The sequence below is a fragment of the Drosophila willistoni genome (assembly GCF_018902025.1).
Source record: "Drosophila willistoni isolate 14030-0811.24 chromosome 2L unlocalized genomic scaffold, UCI_dwil_1.1 Seg139, whole genome shotgun sequence".
Classification (NCBI taxonomy): domain Eukaryota; kingdom Metazoa; phylum Arthropoda; class Insecta; order Diptera; family Drosophilidae; genus Drosophila; species Drosophila willistoni.
In genome coordinates this window covers 3850073-3876996 of record NW_025814046.1, presented here as the reverse complement: position 1 = coordinate 3876996, position 26924 = coordinate 3850073, and the positions used below count along the sequence as shown (strand labels likewise).

Genomic DNA, 26924 nt, shown 5'->3' with positions numbered 1-26924 from the left:
AATAAAAGCTAAGACAGGAGTAAATCGGGTTTTTACTATGATGAAAAGGACAAAATATACGCCGATTAAGTATGCCCTCCAAAAGAGTATCTAAAAGTAAGAGAAAAACAAACAAAAATATCAAAGAAGCTAGCTTCGGCTGTACTGAAGTTTATATACCCTTGCAATCCTTGGCCATAATGCTTTTACATGTTCCACTCTTTTTTTTTATCAATGCACAGACAAAAACCTTCCAAATATCATGTCCATTTCTTTTTCTTCCTCTTCCACACATACAGTTTATGTAGCGTTGTAACTATGTGTGTATGCGTGTGCTCAGCTGCTCTGTGGATCTCAAGCAATGACGTCGAAGAGCCGATTTATATTGACTGTAACTTGTGTTTTATTTATTCGATCTGATTGAAATTTCGGGATCTGACGTTTTATATTCAAAACTATCTTATTAGTGAACTTCATAGGGATAATCCAAATTCTTCACCTATTTTTGTTATATAACTATATGATATAGTGGTCCGATCCTAACAATTTTCATACTTTATCTGCTCCGGCCTATAAGTAGCTCAAATATCAAATTTCATCCCGATAACTCTTAAAATGGCGGCGTCAAGCTGATTTGCACAGACGGGCGGACGGACATACGGACGGACGGACAGACGGACATGGCGATATCGACTCAGCTTCTCATACTGATCAAGAATATATATACTTTATGGGGTCGGAAACGTCTCATTCTGGGCGTTACAAGCTTCGGACCAATTTTAAAATACCCTCTGCAAGGGTATAAAAAAACAAACGGAAAACCCCACACAATGGACATTGGACTCAACTCCATTCGCTTGGCTGGTTGGTTGGTTGGTTTGGTTTGTTTTGTTTCGCCCAACTGCTAAGCTTATTTTTCAAGATGCTTAAAGAACCAAAAGCAGAAGGAACAAAAAATGAAAAAAAAAACCCTGGGACCGGGAATTAAAAATTGTAAATGGTCGACGGGACAATAAGAAAACCAAGAAACAAACAATACAGGCGGGGGGAGGGAGGACGGCAACAACAAAAAAAAAGGAATCACATTAAAATTTGAAGCGCTAGGCTTAATCCTTTCCAAAAAAAGAAGAAGAAGAACGGAGATGAAGCCAAAAGTTGAGGAGCTTCTCATTATGCGAGGGCAACAAAATTTTAATGACCCAAATCCGGCAGAAGCAAAAGCAAAAGCATTCATTGTTTGGGTTTGGGAAATCATCATAAAGAACTGAAATTTTTTGATTAATTATGTGAAGGGAAGAGCAAAAAAAGTATGCCGAGGGTAATGGCAAGGTAAGTCAGGTAATCGCCGTATTGTCTATTTTGACAGTGGCTTGAATTTAGACTCTTTCGCTCCATCTCCTTCGCTCCATGCCTCCTGCCTCATGCCACCATCCTGCAAGCTAAATTTATCAAATGCGTAATGAGCGCACGTGAGTTGCATGCCATATGGTTTGGTCAAATTTCAGTTCATCTTATGGTTATTTTTTTTGCCTTCGCCACTATTTCACTTGGACGTCGTCGGGGCTGTTAATTACAACTTAAATTGACAGCCAAAAATTGGACCGGAAAATTGTGGGTTTTCCATGCGGTCGGCATATTAAGCGCTTACTCTCAAAACAGGGGGCAAAGGTGATGTCAGGGGGTGGGGGGGCGGGCGGACAGGATGGGCCATGGGACTAATAGACAAATGAAGACTTAAGGCCTACTTAAGGCAAAAGCGTATCTCAAATGCGGTCATGTATAACGAGAGAGCAAAAGAAAAAAAAGCAAAATATTCGAAAGCTGCCTAAAAATATAAAAATTTCTTAAACAAAAAATGAAACTCAACAAGAAATTAGCTAAGAAGCTCATCATCAGTGAGGCAAAGTGACATGGAGAAAGGGATGAGAGAAGAGTAAGAGGGGGCACATTCAACATTTAACCCTAATTTGACACACATGTTAACCGGGGCTGTTTGTTATATTTTCTGTATTGAGGGGTGATACGGGAAGTCACAAATAAATACATATACGGTTATCAAGCGTTATAAAAAAAGAGACAAGTTTTTTTATATTCTTTTTTTACAGGACTCTAAAACGAAGTTTGTATACCCTTAATGCAAATAACATTTCAAAATGAATTTAAAATATGTTCTTTTCTTTTCGATTTATTTTATACATAATTTTCAGTTTTAGCCATCCTAAGAATTCGATAGCCAAATGTTGGTCAACCATTTTCATTAATAAAAATGATTGGATAAACATGATTAGAGTGAAAAAATGATCTCATGAAATAAATTCATGGTTTTTAAGTAATTTAAGGATATGACACTTGTGTTAACTATGAATTAAATAAGAAATGTATCTTTTGTTTATGATACGAACTTTTTTTTTGAATATTTGGGAGTTAAAAAACTTTGATACAAAATTCGATACATCGATCTGAACCCATACAAAATATCAAAATATCGATATAGGTAAATATCGATATTTTTCCAGAACTAGTTAGTTGAGTGTTATAGTCTTTTGTTTGTTAGTTTTTGTCAAAAAATATAGAGAGAAGTTTGCTAATTTAAGCTACTAGTATAGAATTTTAAAGCCAAAAACTTGCTAAGAACTGTAAAAACTGAAATTTGGATTAAAAAATCAGACAATACATCAATAAGTTTACTTTTTGACTACTGATTAAGAATATTTCTACAATATTTTTTAGCTTAGTAGGTAATAACTTGAAAATTTGATCGAAATTTTCACCCGGGACTAAAGGAACTACTGTTCAGGGTAAGAGTTTATCTAAGAGTAGCAAATTTTAAAAACTGAACTGAATTGAAAACATTTTGAACAGCAAATCATATATTTACTATATTTCTGTACTTGTTAGTCCTTAAACTTAAATAATTATATAGTATAGAAATGATCTAATACAGTAAAGATAATTCAACTTGTGAGACCTTGAAGAAATACAATATTCAATTCAATTCAATTTAATTTTTATTTCATGCTTTGTTATAAATACAGATTTTTTGTTTTTGAATGGTATCTTACAATATTTTAAGAGTTTAGACTAAGAACTAAGCCTTTTCTACTTAGATATTTATTTACATGACACATGGCGTATGCGATGACATAACTATGAGGGGAAAGAAAAAACAAAGAAGTAGAAAAACTCCAAGGTAATTTATTACAAGCTAAATTAAACACTAAAATACGACTAAAACTACATCTAGATGGCTATGCCAGATTGTTTATAGGCGTATATGTTGAATCATGACACTTGGTTATGAAGTTTTTCGTATCGGGATAATCTAATATCTACCAAATCAGCATTGGCTTGACAATGTAGGTCAAATGATGCCACGGGAGATACACAATACGGAAGAAATACAATATGAAAGTAAACAATATTAGAGTACTTAAATTTGGAAATAAACAAATGAAATATATTATTTATTTAAGAATAATTTTCTCCACATATTTCACTAATATAAGTTTCATTTTTTACCTTTTTTTCTATGTGAGATTTATAAGACTTTTCAAAAAGATATTAATGGAAACATTCTTCAAATTGAGTAGAGCATTTTGATACGACTGAAAACGTATGTTAAATGCCATTATGTGACTGCAAGGAAGAGACCAATATCAATACACCCAGGCAAATAAACACACACACACACATGTGAAGGGGGTAAATGAGAAGTAGAGAGGAGAGGAAAAGGGATGGTGAAAGGCAAAAGCGGCAAACGGAAACGGAAATCACAACAAAGTGCTGACATGTGCCGCGGTTGGCGTATGAGCCTATGTGGTTACACACACACACACACACACACACAGACGAAGATATGGAGACACACGCTCATATTCACACACACACACACACACACACATGCCACATGGGTGTCAAGTTCCTTTTCACGCGCAAATTGAGTGCTTAAGCGGTTTAGTTGGCACGTCTTTCCCACTCCAGCTTCACTTTGGGTGCATAAAAGGGGTTAAGGATACAGGTTCATGGTGATGGAATCCTCATTGAGTCTCCCCGCCCTCTCTCCACATCTTTATGTGTGTCTTCTGTGGCGTTAGTAAGCCGTCTCAGCATACATAAGAAAAGCAAGATGATTTCCATTTCCATTACGAAATGCCATTGCCATTTTTGAAGTTCATTTCTGTTTCAACTTTATAGATAAGCAAATAATTCATGGCTTGATTTGCAAAATAGAACAAGAAGAAAAAAAATAAGAAATATTATTTATTGTCAACGAACTGGCCTGGCCTGGTCTGGTTTCCTTTCGTTTTTTGGCGATAACGTGGAACATGAATGTCTTACCACCGCGTACCCCAACCACCCAAACACACACACACACACACACACACAAGGCCCATACCATATCATTTGCATATCCCATACCACACAAGGAAAACGCGTGCCGGCAGCATAATTTGCGAAAAAGAAAAATAAAGAACGAAGAATGAATGAACCAGAGCAGAGATTCCATTTCCCTTTAGCATAGCATACTTACAGGCACACACAAGATAAAGATGCCACACACACACGCCTACACAGAGAAAGAGAAAGAGAGAGAGGCAAATACACACACTCATTTGTTGTTATTTATGAAAATCCCCTTTAAGAACTTGCTTTTTATTATTTTATTTTTTACTTTTTTTTACATGCCACCAAACAAAACGACGCAGCTGCAACCATAATAATAGAAATAATAATAAACATTGGCTTGCCATTCGGTTCGTTTGCCATTTTATTGCTAAAGAAATTATGTTTTTGATTTTTATTGCTAGAACAAACATATGATGTTCACGCACACACACACACAACCACACACTCACATATACTCGCTATGCTATGACCGCCCCGCCAATTATGTGGAAAGGCTTTTGCCGTCTTGCCATCGAGGGGGATTTAGTTGTTTGTATTCTATTCTCAAACTCAAGCTTACATATGTGCCGCTTGTGGCTGTAATTGCAATTTGAATTCAATTTTGAGGCAAGTTTTTAGCTTATCGTTTACGATATTGTAACACAGCGTGAGCAACAGAGATAGGTAGAGGTTGAGAGATAGGGAAAGATAGATAGATAAAGAATGAGCTACTGTGAAATTTGATACCTGCGCCGCGTAAATGAAGGGGAAGGGGTGAGTAGCATTTCTAGAAATCTTTCAGCTAGCCACAAATTGTATTTATTGATACAACAACAACAACAAAATTCTATAAGCTACAAACAAGGGATGTAAACATGAATATACCCTGTATAAGTTTTTAAAGGGTGGAATATTAAATTTTATTATATTTTTTATTCTATATCAAGCAAAATGACCTTAAATCCAATAAACTATTCTTAAGTTGTATTTTCTAGTTAGATGCAACTTATATGACCTTCAATTACGGATCTGTAAGGAGAGAAAATCGGGAAAATTTGATCCCAAAAGTATGCAATAGTCAAGAATTCGCTTTTAGAAAAGAAGTTTTTGAATATTCTGTTTACAAAAAAATCCTCAACTCAAACATTACTTACACACAACTTTTAAGTTGCGAAAAATTAAAAATTTGTTTCAAATAATATAGTTTTTTGGTTTTCCAGCCCATTGTATAATTTTGGGAGCCAATTTCCCTAATTTGCTTTTCGTTTTTAAGAAAATAAAATAGTAAATTTTGCCCAATTACCTAACTAACAATAAGATATTACCAAAAAATGATACTTTTTATGCTTAAATGAACGAGAAATTCTACATAATCATTTGTCCTGTTCTTCTTTATATTGTCCTTTGCTTTTAAAATTAATACTCTTCCATCTTTTGCTGTATAGGGTATATAAACATTACTAAATACTATTGTGGTTACGATTTCCGCATTGATATTTATGCTAGTCTAATAATAGCTACATATTATGCCTTTATTCTAATACCCTGTACCTTTATTTTGAATGTATGATTAGTGCACGCAATCGTTTGTTATGTTTTCGAATTTGTTCAAATTATAAAGAATATAAAGCTAAAAAAAGTAACAAGATTTAAAATAGTACTCTGTGTTGAAATATTACATAAAAGTAGCCAAAAATCTAATTTAACCTTGATGCCAGTTCCTTGAAGTGTGCTTCAAACAACTTGTTAGTTGCAATTTTTTACAATTGATTCAATCAGCAACAGCAGAGCTGATATTGAACTGAAATTGAATATATAACAGGGATATATTCATAAGTTATAAATCATACTATAAACAAACAATGGGATATAAAATTAGTCATAAAAAGTTGTAGCTAATTACACAACTTTTATCAAAGAACGTAGAACTTTTATTTATATCACCCAAAAAGTATGCTTGAAAAAATTAAGCGATTTGAAAATGTTCTTATAGTTCTTCAGAGCATTCAAGTTTGTTTTTAGAGCAGAGCAACCAAGTTTTCATTCTCAACTATTTAACTAAGTACGTACTAAACATTTGAGTGACTGCTTGGACTTGGAAATTGATGTCAGTGACACACAAACACACGAAAATACAAATATATGTATATGTATATGTATCTATATAAAGAGAGCGCTGAATTGGCGTTGAAGGCTCGGCTTACAACTAAATAAAACTCGCCACTAGATTGAGAATGAGAATGGAAATGCGAATGAGATGAATGATCATCATAATGATTATTGTTGAGCATTTCTGAGATGGAGAAATGCTTTTTGCTTAAGCTTTAGATTTAGTACGATTACGATCTTGTTGTCGTTGGGATCGTGCTGCGTTTCTAATCTCAACCTATAGTCGTAATATAAGTAAAAGATAAAAATAAACATAATACAATAATAATATAGAGCAGAAGTAAGTTGCAAAATTGAATACAAGTGTCAAAACTGTGATTAGTGAAGAAGCATTTAATGCTAAAGAAGACGAAAACTTAGTAGCAATCGCCTAATTATATATATTTAGACTAATACATATATGTACCATGTATGTATGTATTTGTCAAGTACAGGCATTTATCAAGATAAAGTTCAAGTGATAAGCTGCGCATAAATTTAAATATGCTAAGTGAATACATACGAAAAAAATACCCACACAAACACACACACACTCAAACAAACACATACATACGCACATATTAAGTGATAGAAGTGAATCTTAGTGAATGGCGTGAAGAAAAGTGAGATATGAGCTTTACGGGGGACTATCACTCTCTCTCTCTCTCTCTATGTCTCTCTCTCTTTCTGTTTCTCTCTAATTCTCTCTACATATCTCTTAATCTTGTTTTGCTTTAAATTGCCTAAAAAAAGATAGTTTATTTTTTTCTTGTTGTGTTTTGTGAAAAATAACGCTGACAATACGATGACAAATCTGTGGTCCATAACTAAAACAACGAGAACGCTAAACACAGTGTAGATTATGGTTTATCATCTTTATCTCAACCCACAACGAACTCATCGCACTTCTGTGCAAATGGCAATATGGTCATTAAACTAAAAATGTGATAAGATTTACGTGAAGGCTACAAGGTGCCAAAACCCAAAGTGAAAATCAACCTATTTACATACAAAAAGTAAAATAGACATGATGACATTAGCATAATAATATTAAAAAGCACAAATATGGGATATAACTGGAATTCTCCTGATATCTGTCTATCTCGCGGATTAAAACATCATAAACTTGTTTCTATCAGAGCTTTCACATATAGTATATGTATTTGTATTAGCTTAGTTGGTCGTTAAAACAAAATGAAAATAAATAAAATAAGAAAACTTAAAAGAAGGCAAATTCATCTTCTATAAATTTAAAACATTTGAGTCATTGATATATTATAAACTCTATTAAAGTTAGATTTAAATATAGTTTATAAATTGATTTTTTAAAATTAGTATTCTTATTTCTTTGTTTTACGCTCTTGGTAGTATTTATCTTAAACTTAAACAAGGATCCAAATTGATAGAAGAATATTTGGATTATGATATCTATTTGGATTATCTGAAACTTAAACAAGGATCCAAATAGATTGAAGAATTTTTGGCTTATGATGAGCCTTAGAAACCCCATTTCAAAATTATAAATCCTTGACCATTAAAATCTCTTTCTCTGTAGTTAATTTACTTGAGTGTAGTCAAAGACTTTAATAAAATTACTTGGCATTTTGTGTATATTTTGCATCTCTGGTCGAGCTTCTATAATTTAGGGACGGCGCCTGCCAAGTTAATCACAGCAATTAAATGAATATATATATACAGATATCTGAACACACTTACTTACCGTCTAGTCTGAAGTTGTGTGTGTGTGTGTGTGAGTGTGTGTGCCGAATGCATATATTTACTTTTATACAGACTTTTGCTGTCTATTTTGTGTGGGTTTCATCTGACGTTTGACACAAACCAAACAAATTGTAAATTTTGACCAGTAGGAAAACATCCATGGATGGATGGATGGATGAGATTGATGGATGTCTTGGGTGATAAAAATGATAGTACAAAGAAATTGTCAAGGAAAATGAGAAGAGAGGAACAAAAGAAAAAAACCATAAGAGAGATTAGAGGGTAAAGTGATAATCGTTTCTCGCAGAGATAGGTAAGTACTCAAATTTGAGATTGAAATTATTTTTTGAAGAGTCACTAGATAGGGCAAGTGGAAAGATTTTAGTCAAGTTCGCAAGTCGTATAAGAAAGATCGTGTCATTCGAAATTTTACTGCTGAGACAGAAGGTTGCTTTAGTTAACTAATTGCCTGTCTGTCTGTCTGCCTAGTGAAAAATTAAGAAATATATTTTCTAATTACATGTGAATGTGTTGTGGCGAGTGTGCGAAAGTGGCAACGGCAAGAGGCAAGAAGTGATCCACTCAACTCACAAATAGTTCAATCAGCCACAAGCCCAAAAAGTACAAAGTGATTAGAGAGAGAGAGAGAGAGAGAGAGAGACGAGAATGGAAAAGGATCGTGATGTCGATGTCGATGCCGATGTGGAGGGAGCCAAACTTCTGGATAATGGCAAGTCAACAGAAGTGCCAACAGCCAACAGCACAACAACAAAGCCAAAAAAGAAAAAGAAACAACGTTCCGAACAGGATCGTCTAATGACTGAAGAGATTAATCAATTGTTAACCGAATCGCCTTTGGAAAAGAATGTCACCTGCGGTTTTTGGATATTCAAAGGGAAATTCTATCAACTGTAAGAGACACCTAACAAAATTTTACCTTTTTTTTCATTTCAATACTAATTGTGAGTTGTTTGTTTTAGTTTCGCCAATCAAACCGCCTATGTCTTACTCTATGGCATAGTTGGTTGCATTTTCTCCATGACGTATGCCTATTTTAATGGCACCATTACAACCATTGAGAAACGATTTCGAATACCCTCAAAGAACACTGGCATCATATCAGTGGGCAATGATATAAGTCAGACAATGGTTTCAGCCGTTTTGGCCTACTATGCGGGCAAAGGACATCGTCCACGTTGGATTGGCTTTGGTATGATTAAAGACTCATTAATATATATTGACTTGAAATGGTTGCAAATTTGTGATTTCTGACAGGTCTTCTAACAATTGTGCTATTCTGTATGCTTACGACTACACCACATTTCCTTTATGGACCTGGCGATGATGCTTTGGCTCTGACCTCCGAATTCGGGGCTCTACCCGATGAGAATGCCACCAAGGAGGCCATTGAGGAGCAACGTTCCAAGACCTTGTGCCGCCTAAATGGTCGTGGTGCCGAATGTGAGGGTAATGATGGCAACTTTGCCCCGCAACTTATACTCTTTGTGGCCCAATTTATATCGGGCATAGGTGGTTCACTCTATTATACACTCGGTGTATCCTACATGGATGATAATACCAAAAAATCAAAGACGCCAGCTCTGCTAAGTGAGTATGAGTTAGAGTTATATCGATTGGACATGCCATTTATTGTCTTCCCCTTTTCTTCCCCAGGTCTCTCCTATTTCCTACGCATGTTGGGTCCTGCCATTGGTTATGCTTTGGCCTCGTTCTGTTTGCGTCTGTATATTGCTCCACAATTGCATCCTGTGATCAATAACAAAGATCCCCGCTGGTTGGGTGCTTGGTGGTTGGGTTGGATCATTATGGGCGGCCTTTTGGCCTTTTCGGGTATATTTCTTTCCATGTTTCCCAAGGAATTGCCACGTGCTGCGGCCCGTCGCAAGGTCGAGGAGAATCGTCGCCGACGCGAGAATCAGAAACTATCGCTTCAGATAAAAGAGAACTCTGAGAAGGCCCAACTATCAATTGACTTGGATCCGAATAGCAAATCATCTCAGGTTGAAGTGAAAGCCTCGTTTAAGGACATGTTAAAGACATTCAAGCGTTTGATCACCAACAAGACCTACATGTGCAATACCCTTTCCAGTGTGTTCTATTTGGTTGGCTATACACCCTATTGGATATTCACACCGAAATATATTGAAGTGCAGTACAGACAATCGGCGGCCACCTCATCCATGGTGACGGGAACAGTTGCTCTGGCATTTTCTGCAGTGGGAGTTCTCCTCTCGGGCTTTATTATCTCACGATATAAGCCAAAGGCACGTTATATGGCTGCCTGGAATGTGATTGTGGGTTTCCTTACGGTGGCGGGAATCCTGGCTTATGCCTTCATCGGATGCCCTGGCAATGAGAGTTCAGTCATTGTGAATATACACGACAATTCGTTAAATGATTCGTCTGTTACCTGCAACTCGGCATGTGGCTGTGATTATGTGAGATATTCCCCGGTGTGTGGAGAGAATAATATGACTTACATATCGGCCTGTCACGCCGGTTGCAAAGGTCAACAAGTCAACTCAGAGGGCAAAAAGGTACACATCATTCCGGCCAAGCGAAGAATCTTTAACCTCTTCTTTTTATCCTCTTCTAGATTTTCTATGACTGCTCTTGCATTCCCGGAGAAAGTGAGAACTCCACAGCTCAATTCAGACGTCTTACTAGCTTTGATATGACTGACGACAATATAACCCTAGTGGAAAACTCCAACAGCTTTTCCGAATTGGAGGTAAGCATCTTTCCATCTTACACATAACTTTAGACTGATTTCCTTCTTTTATTTTAGTTACTGTCCTCTGGTCAGGCCATGCCTGGTGCCTGTCCAGTAAATTGTTGGACACAATTTGTTGCCTTTTTGGCTGTGATGTGTTGCCTAAAGTTTGTGGGAGCCACAGGCAGAGCCTCCAATTTCCTTGTCTCGGTGCGTTGTGTCCCGGAGAAGGATAAAACTGCTGCCATGGGCTTTGGCATGATGGTTTGCTCGGTAAGTTTATAACTCCATCCCCTTTTAATTCTATGTGCTTATTAAATTTGGTTTGTTTCTAGTCCTTTGCCTTTATACCTAGTCCCATATTCTTTGGCTGGATATTGGATCGCATGTGTCTGGTTTGGGGTAAAACTTGTACTAATAAAGGCAATTGTTGGCTCTATGATCCTCAGTCCATGAGGTCAGTTTTCCCATTACATTACATTAGATTATTTATTCTATCTAATTATCTATATTATATCTTTTTTTTAGGTACGCTCTCAATTTCACAGCGGCTGTTTTTATTGCAATTGGTGCCATTTTCGATACTGGTGTCTGGTATTATGTTAAAGATTTGAAAATTTTCGATGAGGATGTCAAGGATCAGGAAATGCAAATTGTTAAACATGAGGAAGAAGTGACGAATGAGAAGAATACAGAGATTTAGTTATAAGTTCTGTTCTGTTTTTCTATTTTTTTAATGTTAAGTCTCGTTTTTATATATATATATACATGTATGTATAATAAATATCAGTGTGTGTGTTTTGTTTTTTGCCCCCTTTCACCCTCCCCCAAACCACGAACCATTCCAAAAAACCATCTATAAAGAGAATGTATTATTATGATAAAACCAAGAACTATTAAAAGAAACAACAACAACAACAACAATAAGTGAGCCTTAAATAATCATAGACCTGAAGATAGTTATCTTTATCCAGAACGCGAACGAGTTGCAATTGTTAAGGGGGCGACCTTAAACAATATATTCTCTTTATCTCGATTGTGAGCTTTTTTATGGGCCACAGTTTATATAGCCAACATATATATATATATACATATATCTACAGAAGCGATTTAATATAGTTTTTAGTTTGTAGTTTAGTCGATAGCAAAATGTCCCACGATGAGGTTGAAGTACAGGAGAAATTCCTCCAGGATAATAGCCAAGCAAATGGCAAGAAATCTAAAGATTTACCTAAAGAAATTACTTGTGGCATTTGGCACTTTAAAGGATCCAAATTACAAAGGTAAACAATAAATAAAAGATGAGACCTCTCGATTATAAAAGTTAATTATTATTACATTTTGTTTTTGTAGATTTGCCACTGAGAATATGTTTATGGTGTTGTATGGGATAGCTGGTTGCTTTTTAGCCATGGCTTTCTCATATTCCAATGGCACTATCACAACATTGGAGAAACGTTTCAAGATACCCACCAAAATATCGGGACTCATTTCAGTGGGAAATGATATAAGTTCAGTGTTTAGTTCAGCATTTTTGGCCTACTATGCTGGACGAGGACATCGTCCTAGATGGATAGCAGTGGGTAAGGGAGACAGAGAGAGAAATGCCATTTGAAGTGTAATGCTTATGAAATTCCTTTTACTTTTTTTTTATTTAATTGAAGGTCTACTCTTTATGTTTGCTTTCTGTTTGATGACGGCTCTGCCACATTTTCTTTATGGCGCTGGCGAGGATGCTTTGAAGCTGGCCCAACATTTAGATACTTTGAATTCCACCAAAGCAAATGCCGAGGATCTAATGCTATGCCATAGGAATTCGACCAGCCAATGTGAAATGAAAGAAACGAGTGCATCAGTGCCCATCATTTTGCTATTTATGGCTCAGTTTATATCTGGCATTGGTGGTGCTTTATTTTTCACTTTGGGACTCCCCTATATGGATGATAATTCATTGAAATCCAAGACGCCTTCAATGCTGAGTGAGTATGGGAGAAATATATAGAAAACTTTAATGTGTTAAGCAGTAGTTTGCTCCTCTCTTAAGCCTCTAAAGCTACGAGTTTAAACTAATCACAGGTTCAGGATAAGATTAGAAGTAAATGCAATTTTGGGAGGCAGACTTGCAAAAAAACTATGATAGAGATAATTGGACTTAGGTAATGATACATTTTCATATGTGTATTAGATATTGAACTACTCTCAAATCACTCTTTTAGAATTGTGTTTTCTTTGAAGCAAACAAAAACAAATACAAATATGAGAAAGTAGATGTTAGAATTACTGAACGTATTCAATAGAATACAAGATCCATTAATAAATAATTATGAAGTAAGGAGTATAATCTTTACATTGAAGCACTATTTCTCCATATAATGGATCTTTAGATTCGAAAAAGTAATGAATTTAAATCATAATTGTACATCCAGAGAAAGTAAAATTATTTTTATTTAAAGCTAATGAAATAAGACATTTTAATAGTTTCCAAAAGAAATTTATCGGAATTAAAATATCAATCTTTTTATTTAAAAGTTCCAAAGTGAATTTCCCACTTTATTCATTTTCGAATTGGTAGTTATTTAGTCTTTGTATCATCCTAAAAAATATTTAATATTAAAGGCATTTTAAAATAAAAGTATTTTACGTTTTAAACAAGAACAGATCAGTATAGTTTTCAATCTTAAGCTCAATATGATTAGCGCCTTTCGGTATAATCAGAATTATTATGTCTGTTTGAATCAATTTTTAAGTAATATTGTGCAAAAAGTTTCTAGATAACTGCAGCTGGGTAGTGAAAGTCAGTTTAAGTCAGAAATTAACGCTTATCTAAATGACTTTATAGAATTATTTAAGTAGACTAACAGGAATATAGTAATCTATCAAAGAATGCGGAAAAATTGAGCTATCAACTCTCCAAAACCTGGTAGCGTCGATGCCAAACAGACTACACGAGCTTCATAAAAATATGGGAGACTTTATTAAGTATTAGAACTAATATTTTTTTGCGAAAAAATAATCGTAAAATAGGAGAAGTTAAAAGTAAAATGCACTTATACCTATTTTCTATGTATAAGAATTAAAATTCTTGTTTTTGTTTAAAAGGGAAATATATGGGATATGTTTATTCCTTATTCTGTTAGCATTGATATGTAACTATAAACGACAAAAAAATTTAAAGTAAATGGAACAAGTTTCCCAATAAAAAAATGTTTTAATGGCTTGCACATATAGCCATTTTACTTAAGTATTTACATATACATATAAATATAATTACGACGGTTACGTTGAAAAGTTTATTCCGAAGGGTAAAGGGCTTAGGTTCATTCCTTTCAAACCATTACCTTAACCTGCTCATCTCTCCCTCTAGATCGTTATTCATTAATTACCGACTATATATTTGTATATTAAATATATTAAAAATGGAAGCTGCTTCTTCTTTTAAAAAGTATTCATAACTATAAATAAACTACAAGTGAAACCAATTTAAGTGAAAGCTTTAACAATATTATTCCTCCAATTTTGGATGAGCAACCTATCCAAAATCATCATCATATTAAAGTCTTAAATTGACTGTTTTTTCCTTTTTTATTTTCCAGGTTGGTCTGCCTTCTTGCGGATGCTGGGACCAGCTGCTGGCTATTCCCTGGCCTCCTTTTGCCTCCGTCTCTATATTGATCCATGGGAAGTGCCATCGATAAAGAATTCCGATCCCCGTTGGCTGGGAGCTTGGTGGTTGGGTTGGCTAATTTTGGCCGTGACTATGTTAATTTCAGCAATTGTTATTTACATGTTTCCCAGAGAGTTGCCCAGTGCCCATGCTCGACGTTTGAAATCCCAAGGAGAGTCCGAAAAGAAGGAGGCCACAGCTGAGCTGTCGCTGGCCGGAATGATGCAGTGCCTCAAGCGTTTGTCCAAGAATCGGGTCTATGTATGCAATACAATTGCATCGACTTTTTATGTCTTTGGCTATCTGCCCTATTGGATATTCACGCCCAAGTACATTGAGACACAGTACAGACAAACGGCAGCTACTGCCAGCATGGCAACTGGACCAGTTGCTCTAGGATTCTCTGCAGCCGGAGTCCTGCTTACTGGTTTTGTGCTGTCAAAGTATAAACCAAGTGCCAGATGGATGGCTGCTTGGAATGGCATTGTGGATGTACTGACTATAGCCGGAATCCTGTGCTATGTGGCCATTGGTTGTGAGGAGAGTGATCGGGCCAATACCCTATCGTCATTGACCTCCAAAGCAGACAATTGCAGTTTGTCCTGCCATTGTGATTATGTGCCCTATTCACCGATTTGTGGATCACAGAACTTTACCTATATATCAGCCTGTCATGCGGGTTGCCAGCACAAAGAGATTGATGCAATGGGTCGCACAATCTATACCGATTGCAAGTGCATGCCATCGGTAGCAATAGACATTAAGGATGCAGGAGATCCTCAGGTGAGTACTCCCATTCCCATTTACTCCACACTTCTGAGTTCAATAATTCTTTTCAGTTGCCCTTTGCAGTGGATGGTCCTTGTCCAGTGGATTGTCAGCGACAATTTCTTATTTTCATGGTTGTAATGTGTCTTCTCAAATTTATTGGATCCACTGGACGTGTCACTAATCTACTCCTGGCTCTACGTTGTGTTCCACCTGAAGACAAGACCTTTGGTCTTGGATTTGGCCACGTCGTTGTTTCAGTGTGTATTCGATAACTAAATATTTTAAAAAAGATATTCATTTTCTTTCTTAGATCTTTGCCTTAATACCCAGTCCCATTATATTTGGTTGGATTTTGGATTACTATTGTCTGGTCTGGGGCAAGACCTGCTCGAACAAAGGCAATTGCTGGCTCTACGATACCAGATCTTTAAGGTGAGATTACTTACGGATTTAGATTTAGATTATCATTTGATATAATATGATATTTTTTTCAGATATGTCATGAATTTGATATCTGCCACATTTATATTCCTGGGATGCTTTGGCAATATTGCCGTTTGGTATTATGCCAAGGATTTGGAAATATTTGATGAGAATGAAGGCAAGCCAAAGGAGCCAGAAGAATTGGAACTGAAGGATAAGGAAGATATTATGTTAGAATAAAGAAGAATTATAGTTAAATTTCGTTTGTTTTGATTTGATAAGCTAAAAGTAAAGTAAATTGTCATCTCCTATTTATCCGAGTTTTTTTTTGGTATAATCAGGGCTGATCTAGAGTAATTGGGATCTTCATAATGGAGTATCGAGGTTCTACTGTAGTTATAATTATAAGAATTCTACAGGCTTTAATAGACTTTTGTCTCATTAGTTTAGAAGAGAGACGTCCGGATAAATCCGGTATTTTAGATAAAGCGGATAATCGAGTTTCTACTGAACTTATTATTTCAATAGTTCTTGAAAAAAGACAGAAAAAGAACTAAAAGAAAAAAAGGAATATAGACAGTGTATGTATGATACACTTCTTCTAGTTTTATTCAAAACGGATATGTCCGAATATATAAGATCACTCGGAAAATCAGTCGTTCGAGGTTACACTGTATTTCTAATTACAAGAATTTCACATTGTTTCAATCATTCGTGAAATGCATCACTAAAGGCACGCAGATAAACACAGCTCGTTGGGTTTTTGGGGAGAGATATGTATGTACATATATACATACATACATAGGTCCGGATACGTCTCTATATGCTTATAGACATATAATCCGTAGATAAATCTTGAGCAAACATTAAACTCACCTCCCATGTATCCATGTATAATGTTTTAATCTTGTCAGGGTGATAATAGATAAGATCTCACATCTCAAATTGCATTTCAAATAAGTTGAACTCAGTGTGAGTAGCAAATCTACCTTTAAGATAAAACAAAATTAAGCTAAAAAGAATTGAGTTATATACACGTAGTGTCTAGACAACATTTCCATCAGTTCATCGTGTTGAGTTAAACGTGAAAGACAATGGGCGAGCAACCGATTGTCAAGGCCAAGGAAGCCGAGGAGCCTTTTCTCCAGCACAAAGAAGCCCCCGAGAATCAAACGGATGAACCAGATGAGGATACAACCTGTGGCTTTTGGATATTTAAGGGGAAATCCCTGCAAAGGTGAAGACAATTTGGATATAAACTCGTTTCGTTTACTATATTTCCGAGTTTTCATTTGTAGTTTCGCTACCGAGAGAATGTATGTGACATTGTATGGCATTGCGGGATGTACCATTGCGATGACCTTTGCCTATTTTAATGGCACTATAACCACCTTGGAGAAACGCTACAAGATACCCACTCAAATGTCGGGCATTATTTCGGTTGGCAATGACATGTCAACCATGTTCGCCTCGGCTCTATTGGGTTACTATGCGGGTTCGGGACATCGTTGTCGTTGGATGGGAGTTGGTAAGCAAAATAAAATAAAACCAACATAGTTTATTTGTCTTTATTTAATCATCTGATTATCCTTCAAGGACTCCTTACCTTTGTGATATTTTGCCTGTTGACCAGCTCATTGCACTTCCTGTATGGAGCTGGTGATGAAGCCTTGAAATTGACCCGTGAATTTGGTGCTGCCAATGGCTCGGAGCATATTATGCATTTGGAGAATAATCGAGCAAAACTTTGCCAACAAAATGCCAGTTCATCCTGTGTGCAGGAGAGTGATGCTTGGATACCACAAGCTGTGCTACTTACAGCCCAAGTCATATCGGGAGTGGGCCAGGCTCTGTTCTATGTCCTGGGCATATCCTATATGGATGATAATCTCACCAAGGCCAAATCGGCAGTCATGTTGAGTGAGTTAATATTATAATGTTCTGTTCCAAACTCTTTTTCAACTCTATTTCAATTTGAAGGTCTCTCTACATTTTTGAGAATGTTGGGTCCAGCAATTGGTTTCTCTTTGGCTGCCTTTTGCCTGCGACTCTATATAGAACCTTCTTTGGAACCTCTGATCACACCGAAAGATCCTCGCTGGCTTGGTGCCTGGTGGCTGGGCTGGTTAATCCTTGCTGCTGCAGTCCTGGCGTCTGCCGTCTTCATGTTTTTCTTTCCCAAAGAGTTGCCCAGTGCCAAGGCTAGGCGGATGTTGGAGAAGCCAGAAACTAAACACCTGCAGCCCAAAGATCTTTCTGTCGGGGACATGATGATTGCCATTCGTCGAATACTGAGCAATAAGGTGTTCATATTGAATACCTTCTCCTCGATCGTCTATTTCTTTGGCTATATGGTCTATTGGATATTTACACCGAAGTACATAGAGGTTCAGTATAGACAGTCGGCGGCTGTGGCCACCATGGCCACGGGAACAATAGCTTTGGGTTTCTCGGCAGCTGGAGTTCTGCTCTCTGGCTATGTGCTATCCAGGTATAAGCCAAGTGCCAGACTTTTGGCTGCATGGAATGCCACAGTGGATTTTCTAACTGTGGCCGGAATGGTGGGTTATGTGTTCATTGCTTGTGAGGGCAGTGACAATGTCACCAATATGACAATCTCGCGTCAGGCTAACGATACCTGCAGTCCCTCGTGTCATTGTGACTATGTGGCATATGCTCCCATTTGTGGACCTCAGAATGTGACCTATATATCGCCATGTCATGCGGGTTGCATGGACACGGGCAAAGATGATTTGGGTCAAACAATTTTCACAAATTGCCAATGCATGGGGAATTCCTCAATATTTCTCGGCAATTCCAGTCTCAGCAGTGAGGTAATAATTGTCCTTATAATCTCAATCTGAAAGTATTTCCTGAATAATTATTCTTTCATTTAAGTTACCCTTTGGCGTGGATGGTCCTTGTCCAGTGGATTGTTTTGGACAGTTTATCACCTTCTTGGTGGTCATGTGCATCCTGAAACTATTTGGTGCCTCTAGCAAGAATACTGGCATCCTTATCAGTCTGCGGTCTGTTTTGCCCGAGGATAAGAGTTTTGCCCTCGGTCTGGGATCAATGGTGGCTTCGGTAAGTTTTTTCTGTTAACCCCCAAATTGGTTGTTATACATTTTCTTTTTTTATTTTTCAAGATCTTTGCCTTTATACCAAGTCCCATATTTTTTGGTTGGCTAATTGATAACTATTGTTTGGTTTGGGGTAAAACCTGCTCGAGTAAGGGCAATTGTTGGCTCTATGATACCAAGTCGATGAGGTGAGTTGAACTTGCAATGACCTTGAACAACATCGTCATCATTGAGTGTTATCCTTTGCAGATATGCCATGAATCTGACTGCTGCGTTTTGTGTATTTTTGGGAGGTTTACTCAACATTGCCGTTTGGTATTATGCCAAAGATCTAAAGATATTCGATGCAGAGGATGAAAAGAAACCAAAAAATCATAATTTAGATGATATCAAATTAAGCTCTTTGAGGGCCAGTAGCAAGGATTTGCAATTTTAATTTTTATTAAATAAATAAATCATGTATTCATTGCTAATTTTCTTACTTGAATTCATATACTTTCCGAATTCCCAATCTCAATGACGTAGACCGACAAAATTTTGATTTATTCTCTTAACAACCTTCTTCGAGGCGCTGCATCATGGCCGGTTTAGGAATGGGTCCAAACACATGGCCGGGCCCGGAGGGTAGTTGTCGTCGCTGGTACAGTAAATCTGGGACAGTGGGTACTCAACTTTGCCCAAAAAAATGCTTTGAGCCCAACGATGGAATCTGTTGTGACTACCAATTGGTGACACCTCAACTCGATGCCGAAGATCCAATGGCGGGACAAAAGCCGGCAGAGCAAAGGAAAACCGTAGGAGTGGAGGGCCAACAACCAACTAAAGAACCACAACGAGCATCGGCAGCGCCGGGACAACCTACAGAAGCTCCACCACCTCCGACACCTCCTCCCGAATCAAATCTCAACAAATCGGAATTGGATTATGATGGTCCGATAAGAACAATGGTTGATGTTCAGGGAGAATGTTGTCGCCGACTTCCCTCGGAACTAGAGGGCGATACGGAAAAGTGTCCACAGACTAAACCTTGCTGCATTCCTTGCAGGCCCCTGCAAACTTCCTTGCATATGAAGGAGGTAAGTTCTTTTTGTTCTCCTTTGTAGTAACACTCTACGATTTCTACCCCCTAGATGGCCAAGTATCCAAGACAAAAACCAACCTACAAGCATTCCGTGACCTTGGATGAGGATACAATGGTGGGTCGTGTGTTTCCCATGAAATTTCGTTTGCGTCGCAAATGTACCAAATGCAATGATTGTGGCAACGATTTATATATTCGGCATCCAATAACCGATAATAACAATCTCTTGCTCTTGTCCAGCTGTTGCAGTGTGGAGGTTTATCCGCAAAATAAAGTCGACTGTATGCATAGGATTCCTGTGGCCACAATCAACGGACCATTGCAGCGTTTCTCCAAGAAGGTTATAGAAGAGAAGTCCAACTTTCGATTGTTTGCTTTACCCAAGCCCGAGCCACCACCCAAACCGGAAGAGAAACCAAAAGAGGCACCACCCAAGGGAAAAAATAAGAAAGGTAAAAAAGGCAAAAAGGGTAAAAAAGGCAAAAAGAAGTAATAAGTACAAACGGAAATAAAATAAATTAAATGAATTGGAGTTTAGACACTTAGCACTTCCGGCTGAGACCTTAGCACTTTTTACTCAGACCTTAGCACTTGGACTCAGACTTTAGTTCTGGTTCGTTTTGCAGCAAACAGCTTTTGTCAGTGAGCATTTTTGAAACATTTTTGCGCTCAGAAGTTTTCGTCTGGGTAATTTAAGATATGAAAATTTCGTTCCTTTTGACGCCACTTGAGCCATTGATTATTTTGTACTTTTATCATATAATATATTTAGTGTAAATTTAATTCAAATTCAGTCGCATAAGCATACATACATAGCGTAATCCTAAACTATAGTTTCTATAATTCAGCTTAAAACGAGAATGTTTATTTTTTTGTTTTGTTTTGAGGGCGTAACTTAATTCGTTTCGTACATTATTTAAAACGTTGCCAATACTTTCAAAATGTTGTCAATGCTGGATGTGTGTGTATAATTACTTTTTTGGATCCTTTGCCAGTATTCTTTCTAGATGTGTATTTTGTTTGTTGATTTTTGAATTGCTTATATGGTATTTAAAGTAATTGGTATATATGCATGTATATATATTGAATCAGTGTTAATTGAGAGGCTAGTTTTTGGAAAACTGTTTTGTTTTTGTATCTTTTGTTTTGTTTTTTGGAACACTTGGCCACAGAAATGCTTTTCGTCGTTTATGCTAGAGTTTATATGATATTATAATCGCGCATGGCGTCTGGTATTGCATTTAAACCGATCGAAATTGTTTTGAGTGACTCTTTCGTATGTCACACAGCTATGATTAAGATTAGGTTTACTTCGTTTTGTTATGGTTGGTTTTGTTTTTTATGTATATACTTCAAGTAGTCGACTATAATAATGCTTCATCTCATCTAAAATATGCTAAATACATTTAAAAATTAGCTACAAATGTTTTCGGCAATACATCTAGATGGATATTGAATATTAATGTATATGCAGAATTAAATAAGCGTCTTCTTTCTACCACACCCACACTACTCTCTCTCTCTATCTCTATCATAACATACTGAATGAAAATTTGTTTTGTGCTATATGCGCGACCCCATCCCTCCCTCTCTCTTGCTCTTCTTGGATCTCTATGCATGCAGAGGAAAGAAATCCTTGAGTAATGTGGTGCGACGTTTCTCAGCAATATCCATTTGATTTTCGAGATCACCCAGGTCAGTGGTTTCAGCGCGCTCTATTTTCCACGATAGATTCTCAATTTCAGCTTCCAGTTGTGCCTATACAAATAGAGTTTGTATTAGTATTTGTATTTAGTTATCTGATTTTATTAGTCTTACCTGCTGGTACTCAAAGAGATTCTTACGGGAGCCGCCTTCCATGTAGTAGGCATAGGGATAAGTATATTGCAGCGTGTAACGACACTTGGCCAGCAGTGCCGCTGCATTGAACAGATATTGCCAATCGATCCAGGTTCCACTGCCGTTCATTACCTTGGAATTAATACGGGTGCGCAAGCGATCAATTGTCTGTTGTTCCAGTTTCAGTGACTTCGAATGATTCTCCCAACGTTCGTAGTAATGGAGATATTTCTTAAGCGCTTCTCTGGCCTGAACATGCACCGATTCGTTGGCTATATTGGGATTATCTTTATAACGGGAGCATTCATAGTATTCAGAGCCGTGGGTCTTCCAATCGCCCAGGCACATCCAGCAGAAATCGTGTTTACAATTGAAGCACTGCATGTGATTGCATCCGCCGTTCTTCTCGATGCAAATGTGACACTTGGGGCAGTCTTTGGTGTGGGCGCTTATGTAGTTGGCCGTTTCGCTGTCGTCGGCGCATTTTGTTAGCCACTTCTTAATGATCTGGCAGTCAGTTGGAGCATGATAGTCCATGCCACATTTGAAACAGAAGCCCGTGTGGCAAACCTTGCAGATGGCACGCTTGGCGGAGATCTCGCAGGATTGTACAATAATCTGGCAATTGGGTCCCGGACAGAACCTGAGCTCGGGATGAGATTTAACATAGTCTTTAAAAGCGAATTGCTGATACTTGTCACGCATGACGGGTCGAATGACAAGCGTTAGCACGAGATCCTCGGGAACTCGAACATTGCACATGGGGGCCATGCAACCGATTTGCGTGGAGATGCCCTGAAATATTTGAGTCTCAAAATAGATGGTCCAGCAATCCTTGCAGAACGAATGGCCACAGGCCAAACTATAAAACTTATCACCCAACTGTGAGCTGGCGCACACTGGGCACATTTGGCTGCGATATTGCGGCGAGACCGTTGTGGATAATGTCGTAGTCGATGACGATGAATGATTTGATGTATTGTTCTTATAGCTGCCCATTTTCGCCAATTGAGTTGTGGTCGATGCCGCTGCTGCTGCTGCACTTGTCGAAGCTGCATCTGCTTGATCCTTATTACAATTTGGTGGCTTAATTCTGGCCGTTACCAGCAATGCATTGGCATCCTGACGATATTTCTCAACGACCACATGATTGTTCCACTGATGCTCCAGCAGCAGCACCTTGGCCAATGCGGGTGTAATCTGTAGTATGGTGTTTAGTTTCTCAACTCTCTCGTTTAGCAGCTTCTCAATATCCTCTACAGTGAGGCAATCGTATTCAAAGTATTCCGGATCAGCACGTTTGGGATCCAAACGCTCCACATCACAGTCCTCACCTGGAATAGAAGAAATGTGTAATAATTTAATAAATTAAACTTTAAATTGGTTTTCCATTTATTTTTAATTGGCTTAGTTGATGTAAACCTGTGATGGTTCCCTAGGAAAGATTAGTTAAGAAATTGACTTAACCAAGATCGATATTTTACCTTATAAGCTGCTAAAAACGGCTAAAATCGACTGATTTCCTCCCGAAAATGAAAACTGATCTAGACACTGACAAGTTTTATGAAATGTAAAAGATCTTTAAGATTCAATTTCCAACTAAGGAGAAATCAAGTCGAAATTCTATATCAAAAAGATGCCTTAGTGAGAAATGGCTTATGGGTTAAAGTAATTCTCTGAATATAGACACAAACATCTGAGGTATACATACATATACATATATATAATATTATGTGAGTTTGATACAAATCGACAAATTACATTTGTCCAGGGCAATGGATACAACCTCCATAAGGGACTAAAGGTAAAGTGGAGTGAAGGCAAAAGTGCAACTACTCCACAATGTGTTTGTGTGTGTGTTTGTGTGTACTTGAGCACGCACCTGAACAAAAGAGAGCTACAAAACAAGAAGAAGAAGAACAACAACAACAGCAGCAACAGCAATAACAACCTGGCCAAGAGGATGGCGTAGCGAAGAATCAGAGGAGAAGGCATAGTAGGCAATAATAATGAGGCAACCAGCGACCACAAACGCCAGCAGCAGCAGCAGCAACGGCAGAATCACATACTATATATACAATCGTAAAAAAACCTTACTACAACTACATACATCAGGGGCGCATTCAAGGGTTAAGTAACACCTGGCCAAGTGCATGCCTTGCATTCAAAAAGTTGGCTTAAAAAAACTACATAAGAAAATTAGACAATAAATGAAATGTCGACCCTATAAACAAAAAGAGACTTTACAGAAAAGGGCTATCCACCCTCTTAAAATCCAAGTCCGCACCTGATGCAAGTACGCTTAGATATATATATGTATATATTTATTTTCAAGTTCAATTTCATAATTTCAGCTTCATGGTCAAACATTAGGAGGAAACGCAGGGGCCGATTGGGGGCCAGGCAAAAACCTCAAAAGGCGAATGTCAAGTGGTAACCAAGTAGAAGGTTAAATGCAAATTGTATGGAGAACCCCCGCACCCACCCCCCGCTAACAGTGACACCACCCCCGCCTACTGAACGCATTTACGTTACGTTAAAGGTGAATAACCAAACCCGCATAAGTTTCTATTTCTATTTTTGAGACAAGTTAAATCGATGGTTAGACCCAGGTTGCCAGGTCGCTGGTGTTGGTAATGGCGACTTACCTGTATTATAATAATCGTAATCATCATTGAATTCTTCATCGCTGTCCGATTCCAATTCCATTTCCATATCCGAATCCATTGCCCAAGGAAGAACACTGACTGAAGATGTCCAAAACTGAGTGTGTGAGAGAGTTTACAAGGCTATTTTTGTAAACGGGGGTTGCTCCTGTTATTGTTGTTGTTGTTGGTGTAAAGGGTGTTAGGTGGTTGGTTGGTAGGTTGGTAGTGGAAGATTTACTGTTACAATGCAATTCTCGTCTCCCTCTTCCTATCGCTCGTCAAGCTTTGCGGGGTGGCGCAACCAGAAGAACAGGCTGATTTTGTTTTATTTTCGTTTATCCACATGCATATACACACTCACACTCGCACTCGCACACACACACACAAACACACACACACTCACACGCACTGCATTCAAGGTGTTGGTGTTTCTTTTTTTTCACGATTTTCAGTTCTTATTCTCTTGGGCTGCAATTTGAATTTAATTTAATATTATAAATAGCATCGATTCGGCCCACTACACACACCGACGATCGAGCCAAGTTGCTTGCACAAGAGCCAATTGCGATTACTTTTATGTTGCTTGCGATGGGAACATTTTTCAGAATTTTCCTTCCCACAGTTTTGTATTTTCTTTGTCTTTTCCTGTATTTTTTTTTTTGTTTTTTTTTTTTCGTTCTTGCAATTGCCAGTGTTGGCAATGGACTAATTCAGTGTTAACACTCCTAACGTCGATTTGTTATCGTCTGCTATCGAATGTTGCGGGCAGCAGTCGATAAATTTCAGCGCTGCAAAAGTCAATTCAGCTGGCAGCACCAAATTATTTTTGGGCGGTTAAATTCAAATTTTAATGTTCTCCCAATTTTATCATTAATTTATTTAAGATGATGAAGTAAGTTTATTCGAATTATTAGGATGGAGATAACTATAGAATATCTTTTTCTTTTGAAAACTGAAAAAAACGCCAACTATTTCGACAAACTAAAATGTTATTTGAAAAATTTGTAAACCGTATTTCGAAGTTATTTAGGCTTGACTGATTTTTCGCCGCCTTCGCACAAATATGCTTGTAAATCTGCTAAACAGGGTACATACGTATCTGGTACCAGAACCATTTTCTTCTCATCCCCACTCTCTTGAAGTTCCTTGACATCATCCAGACTGTTAACGCCTGAGCCAACGAAGAGCGATTGAAAGCCACAATTGTGGGCCAGCAAAATGTCTGTTTGCAGGCTGTAAAGCAAAAACATTTAAGTAAAGCTTCTAATTTAAGATAGTGAAATACTTACGTGTCGCCTACCATTAGCGTGGTAGCGGGCTTAATAACTCCCTTGTTCTGCAGTTCGGCAACCATGGTGGGATTAGGTTTACCCAGAATAAGAGGCTTGCGCCCACAAATAACCGAAACAGCAGATACCATAGCCGCTGCTCCTACTATTATACCCTTGCCCACAGGATAGGCGGAATCCAGGCAAGTTGCCAGGAATATTACTCGAGGATTCACCAAATATGAGCAAGCCATCATAATCTTTGGGATTGTAACGTCATCATCTTTACCCACGATGACAGCACCCACATCGGGGTCTAATGACATATTCTTGGCATATTCAACCATTGGCTCTTTCGGATTCCTCTCTGGGGTTTTGGTAGTTCCGCAGATGCCAGCTTTAACCAGTTCTTGGACGATTCCCTCTTCCCCCAGCACATAAGCTTTTTTCTGAAATTTCTTTGCCTTCAAAAAATTGGCTACGGCCAGACTGGATGTAAGCACTTGATCCTCTTTCAATTCAAATCCAAAGTCTGTTGCTTTCTTTTGGATTTTTGCTGTCAGCTGTGATGCATTGTTGGTTACAACAAAAGTCTGTTTACCCTTGGCCCGCATCAAATTAAAGGTCTCCACGGATCCATCGATGGTCTTATCAAAATGCCAGAGTACTCCATCTGCATCAGTGATGATCGATTCGAAGCTATTCAGCCATTGAATCACATCAGCTTTGGGCAACTTGGCCAAATGAGTGCATGTTTGCTTAAACATCGCCAGATTGGATAATGGCAGAGGAAACGCTACCAATCGATTAAAAATCTAAACTTATAATTTGGAAACAATTTTCAAATGATTAATTTAACATTCAGTGTTACAATTTCTGTCACTTCATTGTATATCATCTTTTTTTGACAGATAACAAAGAGATGTATATAATTTCGAAGATAAACTTCCAAAATTTTCACAATTCTTACAAAGTCACGATTAGTGTGAATAAAAATGCGAAAAGCATAGAAATGACCAGATAAGCCCATTTAAATTCGCACACGTTCGAAAAGCATGCGTCCTTAGAAATCAGATCAGCATACACTGCCAGAGAATTTTTTAAGATTCAAATATTTTACAAAAGACTTTTAAAAAAGGTCTATTTCCGTTTCAAAAATTACCCATATTAATTACCCAATT

General features: G+C 37.6%; 6 protein-coding genes and 1 long non-coding RNA gene across 8 annotated transcripts; 5 read left to right on the top strand and 2 right to left on the bottom strand.

The window, feature by feature from the left end:
• Nucleotides 1-8700: 8700 nt before the first annotated feature.
• Nucleotides 8701-11729, top strand: LOC6638170 (solute carrier organic anion transporter family member 74D). Its single transcript, XM_002061245.3, has 8 exons — nt 8701-9143; nt 9213-9442; nt 9508-9840; nt 9907-10790; nt 10850-10984; nt 11042-11239; nt 11302-11423; nt 11495-11729. Exons 1-8 carry the CDS (start codon nt 8899-8901, stop codon nt 11667-11669), a joined length of 2322 nt encoding a protein of 773 aa, XP_002061281.1. The 5' UTR covers nt 8701-8898; the 3' UTR covers nt 11670-11729.
• Nucleotides 11730-12108: 379 nt separating this feature from the next.
• On the top strand, nt 12109-16122 carry LOC6638171 (solute carrier organic anion transporter family member 74D). The gene is made up of 7 exons (XM_002061246.3): nt 12109-12249; nt 12320-12549; nt 12631-12945; nt 14560-15413; nt 15470-15658; nt 15712-15833; nt 15896-16122. Exons 1-7 carry the CDS (start codon nt 12116-12118, stop codon nt 16062-16064), a joined length of 2013 nt encoding a protein of 670 aa, XP_002061282.1. The 5' UTR covers nt 12109-12115; the 3' UTR covers nt 16065-16122.
• Nucleotides 16123-16914: 792 nt separating this feature from the next.
• On the top strand, nt 16915-19398 carry LOC6638368 (solute carrier organic anion transporter family member 74D). The gene is made up of 7 exons (XM_002061247.4): nt 16915-17061; nt 17123-17352; nt 17421-17744; nt 17805-18658; nt 18723-18911; nt 18974-19095; nt 19157-19398. The coding sequence occupies exons 1-7, from the start codon at nt 16919-16921 to the stop codon at nt 19341-19343; spliced, it is 2049 nt and encodes a 682-aa protein (XP_002061283.1). The 5' UTR covers nt 16915-16918; the 3' UTR covers nt 19344-19398.
• Nucleotides 19399-19406: 8 nt separating this feature from the next.
• On the top strand, nt 19407-20496 carry LOC6638369. 2 transcript variants are annotated; one of them, XM_047009520.1, is made up of 3 exons: nt 19407-19983; nt 20038-20103; nt 20229-20319. In XM_047009520.1, the coding sequence occupies exons 1-3, from the start codon at nt 19486-19488 to the stop codon at nt 20259-20261; spliced, it is 597 nt and encodes a 198-aa protein (XP_046865476.1). In that variant the 5' UTR covers nt 19407-19485; the 3' UTR covers nt 20262-20319. The 2 variants fall into 2 exon arrangements, with proteins under 2 accessions (XP_046865476.1, XP_002061284.3); XM_002061248.4 differs by having other exon boundaries at nt 20038-20496.
• Nucleotides 20497-20935: 439 nt separating this feature from the next.
• Nucleotides 20936-24843, bottom strand: LOC6638370 (potential E3 ubiquitin-protein ligase ariadne-2). Its single transcript, XM_002061249.4, has 3 exons — nt 24476-24843; nt 21807-23161; nt 20936-21746 (listed from the first exon to the last, which is right to left on the bottom strand). Exons 1-3 carry the CDS (start codon nt 24552-24554, stop codon nt 21600-21602), a joined length of 1581 nt encoding a protein of 526 aa, XP_002061285.1. The 5' UTR covers nt 24555-24843; the 3' UTR covers nt 20936-21599.
• LOC124459814 lies at nt 23439-24361 on the top strand. Its single transcript, XR_006953824.1, has 3 exons — nt 23439-23528; nt 23599-24123; nt 24182-24361. It is a non-coding gene; the product is annotated as an uncharacterized LOC124459814 (long non-coding RNA).
• Nucleotides 24844-25444: 601 nt separating the features above from the next.
• Nucleotides 25445-26643, bottom strand: LOC6638371 (chronophin). The gene is made up of 2 exons (XM_002061250.4): nt 25765-26643; nt 25445-25708 (listed from the first exon to the last, which is right to left on the bottom strand). The coding sequence occupies exons 1-2, from the start codon at nt 26508-26510 to the stop codon at nt 25498-25500; spliced, it is 957 nt and encodes a 318-aa protein (XP_002061286.2). The 5' UTR covers nt 26511-26643; the 3' UTR covers nt 25445-25497.
• Between the last annotated feature and the right edge of the window lie 281 nt (nt 26644-26924).